Source organism: Xiphophorus maculatus, chromosome 7 (genome assembly GCF_002775205.1).
Source record: "Xiphophorus maculatus strain JP 163 A chromosome 7, X_maculatus-5.0-male, whole genome shotgun sequence".
Lineage (NCBI taxonomy): Eukaryota > Metazoa > Chordata > Actinopteri > Cyprinodontiformes > Poeciliidae > Xiphophorus > Xiphophorus maculatus.
Genome location: NC_036449.1, coordinates 3520677 through 3533433, shown reverse-complemented (window position 1 = coordinate 3533433; position 12757 = coordinate 3520677). Strand labels below are relative to the sequence as shown.

Sequence of the window (12757 nt, the reverse complement as noted above, 5' to 3'; positions counted from 1 at the left end):
ATGGTTTCTCTGTTTCATCATATTTACTCTCTTAAGCTATAATATTGATGCATGGATTAAAGCAGAGCTACAGTATGTGTAGGGGTGTGTATATGTGTGTGTGTGTATTGATGAGGCTGTTGTAGCTTGTAGATGGAGCACCTTGAGCTCCACGTGAGGGAGCAGCACTCAGCCCAGCCCAAACACTGAAGTGGTCAGAGTGTGGGCAGGAAAGCCCGCCTCTCGGCTTCCACGTCGGCCCTTTGTGAATTTACAGGGAAATTCACAACAAAGCGCTCTGCTTTCCTCTGTGTTTTCCAGTCGCCTTCTTGCTATGAAATAAGTTATTTTTAGGGAGTTGTGATCATCCACTGCATTCAACTTTAGTATCTTTACAAGAACCTAATAACGATTTTGAGTAATTGTTAAAAGGCTCACACGGGTGCTCTGTTGATGAGGCAGGTGTCATTCGTTATCTCTTTTTGGGTGGGTGGTACAGATTTCAAGTTTTATCACAATATTTTGTGAGCCTCTGGTGATGAAAGTGACAAGAGGTATTTGTTTCTTCTTTTTTAGCTAGTTGTATGTTTGCGATTGTGTCACAGCAGTTATAGCCCCACAAACACTAACACTGCACTTGAGAAACATTCCCATGTGTAATACGCTTCTTATGGACTCCAGTCACATGAAGAAGTGTGATTTGTGTCACTAAGCTGCTCACAGTAACTGCATTTAATCTTATTTTCAAATTTAATGATGGCGCTCATTGAACAGCTCAGAAAATAAATCAAAATAATGCGGACAGTTTTTTGGGGGTGGTCAAGTGTCAATAGTTGTAATTTATCGGGTTGCTATGGAAATCTATGCCATAGACACAGCTGATATTACTCAGCTGTGTTTTTCTCAAATATTAGCAAAAAACATGCTGAACTGAAAGTTTTCATTTTCACAGCAGCTTCTCTCATTAGATTCCTGAGCTGCTAAGTTGGCCTCTTTTTGGCGCCACTTGTTACTGCACAATGCACACTTGTCTGACCCATTCATCTCTGAAGGTCACTCATCAAGAGTGCTTTTCTACACTTGAGGGATGCCTGGCACCATTGCTTTTTTTCAATACAGCCATTCCCAGTTTCCCCTGGCAACCAGACTTATCACCGCTCCGTTCCACACGTCGGACACATCAGAAAAGAAACACACGCACACGCAAACAGGAATGCATGCCGTGTACGCCAACATTCCTGGTTACTGTTCAGAAGTGAGGACGTGTTGTGATGACGGAGAAACAAAAGAGCGACTTCTCTAAGGAGCAACAGAGACAAACAAGGGGGAAAGGCGGGCAGAACAGCACAGCCACTTGTGCATTGTAGCCGATGAATGCCTACATTTTCTCCTAACATGCACAGACACAGAGCTGCGTGAATGGAGTGTCGCTGTCAGTAACTCAGAAGTCGTCGTCTCCACTTAACGGAGGAAGAAAGCTAATATAATTAGCTTTGTTACCAAAGGGAGGGATGACAAAAACACGCCTGGTGCTTAAAAACCTTGTTTGTTTGGAGAAATTTTTAAGACTTTCCTTTCAGCTCTCAGGTAGATCAGGTGCTACTGAAAAGTTGGTTAACAGAAGAATGAAAGCAATCGATAAATTCAATAAGTTTCATTTCAAAAACACTCTTATCTTCAAAAAGTCTTTGTCAGTGGTGACGCTGTGGGCAGGAAAGTCCTCCAGTAGCAGTCACAAATCTGAAGAAGTCTCTGAATATTGTTGCTTCGTGTATGCTGACATGCCCTGCAAACACATGCATGCATGCATTTGCAGCGCATGTTCCACGGTAACATGGAACATGCGCAGAATAAAAGAGAAAGAAGGATCAACTTTTAAAAAATTGTGTTCATTGGGCTCAAGTGATTGAATAAAGTTTTGTAAGGACACTCTGTGGGGACCCGGAAATTCAACCACACAGGAGTTTGCAAAGGAAAAAAAAGTTTAATTTAATTTTCAGATTCTGGTCGCTGCTCAGGATGTCAAACACAGCACTGAGAAAAGAGGGGAGAAGGCTGGTGATGCACTGATAAAGGAGGGGTAACTTAGAAATGTTCAGCTTAACTGACCTGTAGTGCAGTGGACGGGTGGAGCAGAGAAACCAGGTAGGACAGGCTGCTGTGGAACCAATTAAACGTTCTACAAGGAGATCCAAGAGGCAACACCCAGGGACTAAGACGGTAATCAGGCAGAGGTCATACACGGGAGGACAGAGAGAGCAAACTTAGTTTGAGGGGCAGGCAATACTCGGTGGTCGTGAGGCAAAGCTTGGGTCAGGGTCCAGAAATCCAGAACAGTTGGGATCCGTGAAGGGCTTGGCAGGGGGGGTCAATCCATGGACAGAAAAGGGTCGAGGAAACACAGAAGGCTTGGAAGGAAACGCTGGATCTCGGCTCGTGGCTGTTGGTAATCTGGCAAGGAGGCAGAGGCTGAGAGGAGTTTAAGTAGGACGGAGACCAGGTGGAACAGGCAAGCAATCTGGCGTGGAAGGTGAACTGAATGAGTGTTTAAGCACAGCATGGACAGGACAGAACATGAATCATGACAAGTTTGAAAACTTAATAAGTTAACTTGGACAAATTTAATTTAATTACTTATTACCAATATATTTATGTTGGATTACCTATTTTCTTTTTTCAGCATGTCCTGGATGACACCATCAGTTGTTGGCACCGCTAATCCACCTCATTTGCTTTTGCCACTCCTCTTCAAATCTCTTATATAACTTAAAATGTATCAGCTGCTTAAGATAGTTTGAAATGTTAACTATGTGATCCTTTTGTCTTTGTTTGTAGTAGCTCTCATGCTCACATATAGTGAAGTCACATTTGTTTCGAGTATTAAAATAAAACTGACTTGACCTCTCACAGCAATGATAAACATGTTTCTTTGAACCGACTTTAGAAAATGACTCTTAATTGTGATTTCAGAATTATAGCTCGAGTAAAACTAATACAATTTGCTACAAAATAGAGTAGGTTTTGTAAGTTGGTTCGAAGAAATATTTTTATTTCAGCGTAGAAGCATATTTTGAAGTTCTGAATCATTTTTGGGAGGAAGAAAAGCTTCACAAAAAGCAGAGAATGTAAATCAGCCATATTAACTCTGACTGGTGTGTCTACATTCGTGTCTGTAGGGAATTTTTACAATCGCAGTCACAGTGCAACTAGGAGGTAAAAATTCTAAGGATCACAAGAATTTTAATCCTCACTCCCCAATAAACTGTGGCACTCTCCAGGCAACCGGCCTGGAGGCCCACAGGGTCCAAGTGGAGGAAGATGTCATAAACGCTGCGTCACACAGGGGAGTTTTATGTAACCCCGCTCCGCCATATGTGCGTTCACACATGATTTCCTCCTGCACAGCTTGTGACTTTGCTATCAAACAGACCAAGTGTTCTTCAGGAAGCTTAAATGGGTTGCTTAGAAATAGATTACTACTTTTTTTTTTTGAGTTTTTTTTTTTTTTCTAAGTTGCCGTTTGTTGTTTGTTTATTATCGACCGGGTTTTCTGATCAGGCTTTTCTGATACACGATGGCAACGTGTGGCTTTAAAGCAGATGGTTAGCAAGTGACCTCCAGCATGCAGAATGAAAAGCTAACACTGACACACACACAAACAAACAAACGCATACACACACGGTATGGTGTTTACCTGCTGTTCTCCACACTTTCAGGAGAGCCTCAGGTGCAGCTTCAGACATGGCTGTGGTCAAGAAGCCAGGGGTTTGTTATGTGTGCGAGTGTGTGTTTGTGCTGCTGGGTAGGTGGACTACACACTCCCATGTTTATCCCAATTATTGTCACAAAGGGAGTGTAATTTAGAGAATGGACCTCCAGAGCAGCTGAATCTGTTCCTTCAAATTATTGTAAATAGTAATTCTTGAACTGCATGTTGGGAAATCAGCGATTTACACAACACAAAACCGCAGGCAGACATGGTATTATGCTTGTTTATTAGCTAAAGATTCTAAGATGTCAATGAAGCTGAAAAATTAAAGGGGCAATGTTACGTAAAACCAACTTTTTTTTAGCTTTACATCTTGTTATAATGTTATTCCCTCGTCAAAAACATTTCTAGAGTGTTTCTTTGATTAATCTCCATGGCAACCATTCAGGTGTGCAAAACACTTGGTGGATCCTAGCCCCGCCTTTGAGGACGAAGCTCCTCCTCTGAGCTGCAGTTTCCAAGCTTCTGCCTCACAGAGCAGCCACCACTCAGCTCCTTCAGACTAGCCAGCAGCAATTAGCAAACACCTGGTGGAACTGAATGTCCTCCAAGCTCTTTCTCTGTGATTTTGCTGAAGCACTAAGTATTCAACACATTCAGTGATTCCATTGCAGTTTTACCAAGGACATCTGTTTTGATGCAATTGAAAAACCACTTCATCCTAGCGACGAAACGTTTTATAGAAAAACTTATTTTTTACGAAACTGCCCGCTAAGCAATTTTATTTTCCTACTTTCAGTATGTGTGATTTTATGGTCAACTGCTGGTGTTTCTGTTCTCACTGCTGTGCAAAAGGGAAGCACAATCCAGAGAGAAGTGGCATGAATAAGTGATGTAGCGATGAACGGAAGCTGAATCAGGCGGCCCGTCTCCAGGGAGCGTCCTTTAAACGCGCACTAATGATCTCCGCCTGCCAGGACATTTCTGCCACAAAGGGCAGACGCAGAGAGAAGGTTGGCAGAAGCGAAGAAAGCTGCCAACTCTAGAAGGTGTGAGTGGGCTGGAGTTAAAAGGAGTTGGAGGAAAAGAGGGAGGGAAGACAGGAGGAAGGTGGGGGCTCCTCATCCTCTCTCTCTTTTTCTCTCTTGGCTCAGAGGCACCACTGGGCGGAGGAGGGAAGGCGACGGAAACGCTTCCCTCTCATTTCAGCCACAGCGCCGTCCGTCCGTACGTCTTCCCTGCCTCACAGCATCTCTTCCTCTCTCTCTCCAGGTGATCACCCCATTCCGTAGGCTCATCCTCTGCGCCGAGAACAGGAAAGAGATGGAGGACTGGATCAGTTCGCTCAAGTCCGTCCAGTCCAGGGAGCATTACGAGGTAAGGGGCGCTTTCTAAACGAGATCCAAGCCTCTTCCCCCGTCCTGGGATTTCCAAACGTCAGAGCGACAGCAGATCTGACGTTAAGGCGTGTCCTCTCCGCTCGCGGGACGCTTCGTCGGTTGACAGTTGAATATTGCCGGGGAAAAACGGGATAAAAGCCGTAGCTTGTTGCAGTGAAATCTGGCTTTATGTGTGGAGGTTTAAAGATATTCAAAGTATCACATGGATCTGGTGTGCTCACATGTGCATAAACAAAAAAAAAGGGATAAAAGCGTCAACAGCAAATTTTGTTTTGCAGTTGCAGCCTCACTGGATCCCATCTCCAACAAACTTGCAGCACAACAGTTGAGTTCTATCTGAGCAGTTTTTCTGCACACACACACCCACACACGCGCACGCCCGCACACACACACATACAAAAAGAAAAAAATCAAGCCCCCTTGTACGGAAATCCCTGCTGTCAACAGAGATGTGAGCACTGATGGTGACAGGTTGTGGCAGGCTCAGGGCCGGGGGACAGGAGCACAGGCGCGCGGCGGCTCTTATTTCAGAGGGGAAATCTTATATAAGACCCCCCATCACTGCACCGCAGTGCAGCAGCAACCCCAGAGTTGGCTCGCCACGGGGAACACACATGTACACCCCTGCACACAACACACACACATACACACACCAAGCTGAGCTGCACGGACCAGACAGGCTTTGATTTAAAAGTGGTGCTGTGAGGATTTCCCATTTAGCAGTGGAACCTGTTACAGTTCCACTTTACAACAAAACCCCCCCCCAAACTGGGATGGGGGCTGCGCCAACTGCTGCAGACGCAACGCCCATGCTGGAATGCTGCGCTGCTCGCATCACCTCCGCTGTGGTCCCCAACTTCCACATGCACGGAAGCTTCCGGGGGTCCAGCCGCTCCTGCAGAATCACGGACTGCACACGTTTAGGAGTCCTGATGGAAAACCTCTATGCTGCTAATGTCAAATTCAAGGCCTAGAGGCCAAATCCAGCCCACCGTACCTTTTTCTGTGACCCTCTAGACTCTGAAACATGTAAAGAGAACTTTCAAGATAACAATTGTTATCTGTAACTGTTAGCTATTATTTCACCAACCAAATCAAAGTAGTTTTTAGCCGTTTGCTGCCAATTAACATCAATCATTTCCTCCTGTTTTTGCGATTACCCAGTCATGGAAATTCATGCAAAATCAACAGATCCCCACACTTTGTAGTGCTGAATTTATTGCAGATTTTCTGAAAAAATTGTCAAAAACTTTGGCACTGAGTGTCTGCTTACTAAGGGGGGGCTTTGTGGACTTTATTTTTTGACAGTATTTTGTGGAATTATTGTGATAATAAAAGTGACGATAAGAATTATTTATTTCTTTGTCATGTAAATCTGGATTTGGATGCGACTACATGGCAACTCAACCTTAACTCCACCAATACAAAAACTTTGTATCACTAAACTGCATTTTATCATATTTTAAAATTTATTGAAATTTATTGATAATTAAAAAAATGTGGCGAAAATAGCCAATCTAACAATCCTTACTATATGCATAGATTTGGGGGGCGGGATAAATACAAATTCTTATTCTGATCAGAAATGTATCATGATACATGATAAATGATCAGTTATAAACGATACAGTACATGCCAGCCTCTACTACTTACTCCCACCTGCAGATGGCAGTATTTCCTTCTTCCGCTGCTAAACTATTGACTCGGCCTCACTATTTCTCACGTATGGGACAAATATCGCAACAGTTCTTTCAAATATTTCTAAATAAGCACCACAAAATCTGTGATTTTGATTGCAAAAAAGAACCACAAAAACAATCACAAAATCCTGGAGGGACTGATGACTGTGAAAAGATTTTTAATATTATTTAAATATAAGTAGTACTTGTCAAATGCATACACAGCTATTTATTAATATTTTAACAGTTTGCTGATGGAGTTTATTATTACATTCTGGCACAACCAGCCCTTTGAAAGCATTCATGATCTTGATGATCCAAAATGAAAATGAGTTTGACACCCATGTTCTAGTACAACTGAACTGATTGAGCTGCAGTTATTATCTTATGGGAAATGCTTCAAAGTAAAGAAAGAATTGACAGAAGCTGGATTTGTTTGGAATTATTTCATTTTTGTGTCAGAATTTCATGCTTTGTTATCTTGGAACAACGTGTGTGTGTGTTTTTTTACTGCCTAATCTCATTCTCAGCTTGTCTGGACACCCAGTCAGGATTCTATTCCATTTCTTCTCAAAAATCTAGAAAATCTGAGTTCTGCCTTTGAAATCCAACATGGCTGCCACAAATCTAAAACATTGTAAAAGTTGCATCATTTCATGCAGTAGCACACACTAACACCCTCTAGGTAACAGTTGATTGGATGCAAATTCATCCTGGTTATCAATATTATTACAGATTTCTTTTAAATGATGGTGATTGGCTCCACTTGCTGCTAGTCCTTGAAATCTGAAAGGTTAGTTAGACATGAAACAGAGAAACCTTGACCATTTCAGGTTGTCCATGTTTCCTTGAAAAGTCTTTAAAAGTCTTCAATTTATGTATCTAAAATTAAGGCCTTAAAATGTTAAATGTGAGTTGGCCTGAAATACATCAATCATAGGTCTTAAATGTTGTAGCAGGACTTTCTAATCTAGTATATGTAGTTTTCTGGCAGGCAAAAGTTTGAGCTACCGCTAACTAGATGCTAACATACAATAGCTAGTTCATTTTCTTTTTTTTTTTGTTTTTTGCATCTGTCATGGGTAAGTGTAAATTTATCGCCAGTTGACTGGACGTTTGTTTTTGCCACTGGCTCAATTGCCTGTGTACATTCTGTGCACAAAATGTCTTTTAAACTAGGCACTATGGGGGTTTAGGGTTTAGGGAACCTTGAAGTGTGAAAAGCACAAAACTGCTCATAAGAGCCACATACATTTCACATATCCAGAAATGTCAAAAGTCATGCTTTTCCTGATTGTAATTCTTTCTGTCTTAAATTCAATTCAATGTGTTGCTAAAAAGGTCTAAAAAAGCCTTAAATTGGACTTACATTGTTTAAACTCTACATTTGAACATCTAACTAACCGCTATGTTACATGGCGCCCTTCACTGGTCGAAATATCTCAACTTTATTATGTGCTGCGTTTAAAACGTGTGGATTTTAACATCGTTCAAAATCTTTATGCGGTCGACTGAAAGCAGCAGAAGAAAGATTTTTAAAAAATAATCAGACATCCGCTATATGTCAGCCTGCATTATAAGTTGTCATTTAGTGCTTGCACGACCAATACATCACTGTGTGCTGCAGCTCGCTAACTAGCGACGCTCCACTGCAGAGCAGCTCTCTGTGCATCAGACGGTGATGGGAAAGGAGCAGCCCATGCGTTAAAACTGAGGGCAGGGGTGGGGGTGTTGGCACTGTGTCGCCCCATGACAAGCTGGGAATGAGAATGTGTTGATTGTTATCACTTAGTGCACTGTTCTTGCTCTTCTCTGACTGTTTTTTCTCAGTGCTGCCAACCTGTTTTAACTTCTCCTTTGTCAGACGGCACAGTTTAATGTGGAACATTTCTCAGGGATGCACAACTGGTACGCCTGCTCCCACGCACGGCCCACCTTCTGCAACGTCTGTAAAGACAGCTTGTCTGGGGTCACATCTCATGGCCTCTCCTGCGAAGGTAAACACCACAACACTTCACATACGCACACACGACAAAAACAAAGTAGGATTATTGCTTTCTGTCTTTCTTGTGTTTCAAACTTGCATATTTTGTCACAAAAGGTTTTTCTGGGAATGTTTTGCACAACATGAAGAGTCTCAGCTGAAATGTGCAGTCTTAAAGGAGCAGCATTGTGTAAAATTGACTTTTTGGATCTTTACATTGTTTTATAATGTTACGCCCTCATTATAAACAGAGCTGCAGTGTTATTTTGATTCTTTCATGCATGTTTGAGAACTTCTCTATTCACTGTCATGACATAGTGACAGTTTTAACAAATATGTAAAACATTTTTTAAAATAAACCTTTCATAGATGCATTTAAAAAAGTAAGTTGGCCTTAAATATGTCAATCACAGGTCTTACATTTTGACGTTCTAATCTTGGATGTGTAGTTTTCTGTTAGAAGTTTGAGTCACACACAGACATCTTCATCGCGCTTGAGGCTGCTGCTAACTAGTTGCTGCTGCTAACTAGCTGCTAACATACTACAGCTTTAAGGGTGTGAATACTTTTGTGAGGCTGTGTATTTTTGCAAATGACGTTCGTCATCACTCCATGCACCAAAAGAGTTAGCATGAAAAAAGCAGTCGGCGGTGTCCAGTAGAACTACAGTATCCATAACAACAGATTAGTCTTTATTGGGCTCTGGATACATCACTTCAATTTCCATACACAAAATTTAAGACTCCCAAATTACCCATAATGCTACCTTGCTGGTTACCAATGTCATGTTCTGTTCTTGCAAACACAGGATCAGCTAACAAACAAAGCCCTCCTGCAGCCAACACAATAGTTGACTGCAGGAGGGCTCAGCCTCTTGGTGGCTCATTTTGGCATCAGATCTTTAAGGACGGCCAAGCTACTGACCCATAGCTACTTTGGCAAGGTCACTGCTGCACAAGACCTTTCAAGTCACAAAGAGGAAGAAGTTATTTATATTTTTGCCAAAGTCTGCTGGAAAGCAGCAGATTAGGTTTAGTGAAGCCAGCGTGAACCTTGGCAGCGCTCTGGGCTGTGGAGCGGGATGCCTATCACAATCACGGCTTGAGGTGCAGGAACAGGAAGGTGCTGGCATTAAAACTAAACATGCCATATAGGTTTCATGTTATGCTGTGTGTTAGATAATCGTTGACTCGGTTACTCTTTTAGCATTCACACCATGCCCCTTTGTCATTAGCGGAGAGAAAACTGCTAATCTTGTGGCTGACATTATACCTCTTCACCTTCTCTGTGAAGGAAAGTGTAAGGTCAGGTGTTGAAGGGAATCAGGTTAACAAGAGAGAATGAGATTTTTCTTTTTGCCTGCTGGTAGTTGGTGCTACGTGGCATTGATGCGCAGCAGAACATAATGATAACCATCAGCATGTTCCTTATGCTATTTTAGCTAACTTTTACCTGTGAGGTAAAAGTGGCACAATCAAGTAACTGTGTGTCCTTCAGTTGTTATAAGAGCTCTACATATGTCAAATATGACTCAAAAGAAATTTAACATTTTAATATTTAAAGCCTTGAAAATGGGCCTCTGTCTCTTTAAAGCCTCCAACTCTTTCTGAAACTCCACCTTCAGGACGTCATCACAACATGGCTCCTTTGTTAAGCCCTTAACATTTTTACAGCATTGCACTGAGAAGTAGCTCCTATAAACAGCTCAGTAGATGCACGGGTCCAGCAGATGTTTGCTAATTGCTGCTGGCTAGTCTGAAGGAGCTGAGTGGGGAAATCGTGGGGGAGAGCGACTCTGTGAGGCAGAAGCTCACAAGCTTTGAAACATAGCACTGACTGGAAGGTCCACCCAGGTGTTTTGCGCAGCTGAATGGTTGCCATGGAGATTAAAGGGTTTCTCAAACATGCATGAAAGAATCAAAGCAACACTCCAGGAATGTTTGTGATGAGGGAATTACATTATAACATGATGTAAAGCTCAAAAACAATTCTCTTTCAAAGTATACTGTGAAAGTGTACTGCCCCTTTAAATACAAAACCAATAATCACGAGATTATGTTGGGAACATGCCGATGATTCTCATATGTTTTACATCTGTAATGGTTAAACAAAGTGTAACCATTAGAAACATTAGAGATGCACCGATTGCAATTTTTAGATTGCTGTTAAAATGCACATTGTTAAACTGTAGCATGATGATACTATTATTTATTATTAAGGGAGTTAATACTAATAGATAAATAGATGACAAATCTTCTTTCTACTTGGATAAAATAACAATACCGTGTATACAGTGAACCCTCGTTTTTCGCGGGGGTTATGTTCCAAAAAGAACCAGTGATAGGCGAAATCCACGAAGTAGAAACCTTTATTATTTTTTTTACAATTATTATACAATAAAATACTCCATAATACATTGAAACCAAAGAACAAAACCTTTTTACAGTCCCGAACATTTGTTTAACAAATAAAAGTACTGTATAAATTTTTTTTTTTACAAATAACTACTGTTCTGTAGAATAATAATTTTAATCATATATACGAACTGAAGGCGGATTCCTGTTCCCGATTGGCGGAGATCAGCGCCGCCCCACCGCGACCCGAGTCATTGGATTAGAACGGGAGAAAATAAAAAATAATTATGAAAAAAAAAATACAAAGTACAGTAGGACAAATAGTGACTCACATGTATTTCACTGCTCTTCGGACTGAGCCGCTGCATCCTGACTCCGCTCTGTAGCGTTTTTTTTTTTTTTCTTCTAAAGCCCGCGGTGCAGGTGTGTTTTTTCCGATAGAAGAACATAGTTATCGGTAGTTGTTGTCGCTCTTTTTTCTTCTGGGCAAAAGAATTCTTATAAACCGACATGCCACTATCGATTATGTTAAATATAACAAGCTGTTTTATGTACGTTGAGATATTAAATCGCAACGTTATTGACACACAGGTAGAGAAGAAGCGGAGAGACTGTTTAGCCAATCAGAATGCAGAACACAATGCACGATGCAAATCCGTGAAGCAGCGAGATCGTGAAAGGTGAACCGCGATATAGCGAGGGTTCACTGTATAGTGAAATAAAACCATAATTTATCCATAAACAGACCAAAATCGCAAAACATTCTCTCAGCCAATGAATACGGGTTTTGTGACAGATTTATTTAGACTAATAAAACCCATTTAAAAAAAACATTGGTATTTCTTTATAAAACAAACTGTAACTCACTACATATCTAAAAAATGTACCACGTTACAAGGTCCTCAGCTTTCTTCAATATTATTAATAAGTGTCATCTCATCAAGCTTAATTATGGAGAGCAAAAAACTTTTATTGTGTTTGATTTTATTTATTATTTCATTTAATGTAACAATCAATAACAATTTTCTGTTTTTGAACACTTAATAATTATGTTTATTGTCCTCTCATAGACACTTTGTCCCAGTTTTAGAGAAGATTTCTGTAAGGAGAAGATTAGCTGCGTTTTGTCTTGTTTATCTCTTCTTATTGAACATATCGATCCAGAAGCATTAACTTTAGATTTGGCCTAAATCCCACAACACACTGTTTTTGAAGACATGGCTGGTGTTTATTATATAATGAAAATAAGCAAAAGGTAAGTGTGTGGCAGCATGAGCGACCAATCAGTAAAACTGGAGGAAACGACAGCATGAGGAGAAAATGAAGCAGAGAAATGTCTGTCAAACTTCAAGTGCAGGCAACCAATCACAGCAAAGCAACACGGCTTAAATTTCCCTTCGATTTCCTGAGCAGGGCAGTCAGCGGGGATTGATTTGTGCTACCTACGTCCTCTGCCCCTTTATATTTAATACACAGACACTCATAGTCCCAGAGACGGCATTTGCTTCCAGTCTGGTCTGTGGACGCCTGGCCATTAACAATCTGTGGTATCATGTCCCCTGAATTCTCTTAATGTTCTGCTAATGCTCTCTAACAGCATTTAGTGGTAGATGAGATTGAAACATTGATTGTTGCCCCCGGATATGACTTGG

General features: G+C 41.3%; 1 protein-coding gene across 8 annotated transcripts in view; it reads left to right on the top strand.

Moving 5' to 3' along the window:
- Positions 1-12757, top strand: part of dgkh (diacylglycerol kinase eta) — a 60426-nt gene that overhangs the window by 22882 nt on the left and 24787 nt on the right. For 7 of the 8 annotated variants that reach the window (XM_023336570.1, XM_023336571.1, XM_023336569.1 and 4 more), the window contains 2 exons: positions 4961-5065; positions 8632-8764. In XM_023336570.1, the coding sequence (XP_023192338.1) occupies positions 4961-5065; positions 8632-8764 (238 nt within the window). Of the gene's footprint in view, positions 1-4960; positions 5066-8631; positions 8765-12757 lie in introns of those variants that run through there. The other variant, XM_023336573.1, reaches the window with a different exon arrangement.